Below are 1,543 nucleotides of genomic sequence, written 5' to 3' on the forward strand. Positions count from 1 at the left end.
AGGCAGGACCCGCAGCCATGAACCGCTTCAATGGGCTCTGCAAGGTGTGTTCGGAGCGCCGCTACCGCCAGGTGGGTGCTTGGCCCTTGGAGTGGGGGGCTGTGGGGTGTTAGGTGCAGAGGGCTCACCAGAGCGGGACCTCTCTCCCTACAAGGCCTTCCTTGCCTCCTCCTGTCCCGCAGGCTCATTTTTGTTCTGGGGGAGGACAGATAAAGGAGCTGGACCCAAGGCCCGGCCTGTCCCCTATCCCCATCCCAGCTCTGCACGGTGTCCTAACCACTCACTGGGTGGTGTCCACGGTGACATTATCTGACTGATAATCTGTACTTTTTATTTGGGAAGGAGATCTGGGTTAGCGAAGGCATCTGAAGCCAGAGGAGGAAAACGGCTCAGGTGCTGAGTAGCTGGGGGTTCCTGGAGGGAGGTTTTGTGTTTTCCTAACTTTCCCTGCTCCCGATGGGACGGCAGGGTGTCTGCCTGCGGTGTGTGTGCTGGCGTGGGAGACAGCATATTTCCGTCATGTGCGCACACTCAGGTTTTCCTCCTCCTAGCCTGATGCCTGGAGGCGGCTCAGGATTCCAAGGGCTTTGGGGTTGCCCTTCAGTTGCCAGGGTTTGACTTAGCAGCCTTGTCTCGGAAGGTGGGGCTGAGTGCGGAGTGCCGATTCAGTTAGCCCGTGCGCCTCTTCCGCCACTGTGCCAGGCATTCTTCCCTGCACAAAAGGAACTGGGTCGCGGGAAAGGCAAGAGATGTCCAGATTTCAGGAATATTCAAGATGGAAGGGAGCGCAGAAGTTGTTCTGATTGGGAAAAAGAAAAAAAAAAAAGTCCCTGCGTTCATTCTAATGACCAGACTGTAATCTGGGTTCTGACTCCTCTAACAGGCGGTGCTTAGGCCCCAAGGAGAGGCCCAGAGGGACCCTTGCACCAGGCACCTGCCCATGGGGGACCTGAGTATGCCTCCTCCAGCCCTCCGCAGGCCAAACCTTCTGTGCTTCCTGTTCTCCTGGAGCTGGGCAGAGCAGCCCCCGATGCCAGCATCTGGGTGGCAGTGGGACGATGCCGAGGGCATTGGTGGATGTCCAGAAGCCCTTGGTCCCTTTGAGACTGTGGACCAGGAGACCAGGCTTACTGACAGGCAGCGGGGCCAGGCATGGTATGGGCAGATCTGGGGCTGGCACTCAAGAGTTCAAGACGGTTCCTGCATTAGAAACCAGCACAGAATTTAGGGCATCAGGCTTTTTGTCAGACCTGGACTCAAATCCAGCTCTGCCCCCTTTTAGCTGTGGCTAGTGAGCAAGTCCATCACTTCTCTGAGCCTCAGTCTCCTTGGCAGTAAAATGGGGATAGTAAAATCCAGTGAGGATGCGGTGGGAGCCGGCTCAGGGTTGGCTGGCACATTGAGGAGCACTCAAGAAATGGTGGCAGCTGGGATTATGGTCTAGACATGACTGAGGACAGGCTGAAGGGCAGGATGATGGGCTGCCACGGGTGAGACCGGGGAGTGGGGACAGTTCCCGCCCTTGGGCAGGACAGAGCAAGAC

General features: G+C 57.2%; 1 protein-coding gene across 6 annotated transcripts in view; it reads left to right on the forward strand.

Annotated features, from left to right (window-relative positions):
- The window catches only part of RGS3 (regulator of G protein signaling 3), a 158,657-nt gene that overhangs the window by 57,462 nt on the left and 99,652 nt on the right, over nt 1-1,543 (forward strand). For 2 of the 6 annotated variants that reach the window (XM_006142766.2, XM_006142770.2), the window contains exon 1: nt 7-71. The exons of the other annotated variants lie outside the window; for them this stretch is intronic. In XM_006142766.2, the coding sequence (XP_006142828.1) occupies nt 18-71 (54 nt within the window). In that variant the 5' untranslated portion in view covers nt 7-17. Of the gene's footprint in view, nt 1-6; nt 72-1,543 lie in introns of those variants that run through there. 6 annotated transcript variants of the gene reach the window in all.

Source organism: Tupaia chinensis, unplaced genomic scaffold, assembly GCF_000334495.1.
Source record: "Tupaia chinensis unplaced genomic scaffold, TupChi_1.0 Scaffold000081_1, whole genome shotgun sequence".
Classification (NCBI taxonomy): domain Eukaryota; kingdom Metazoa; phylum Chordata; class Mammalia; order Scandentia; family Tupaiidae; genus Tupaia; species Tupaia belangeri.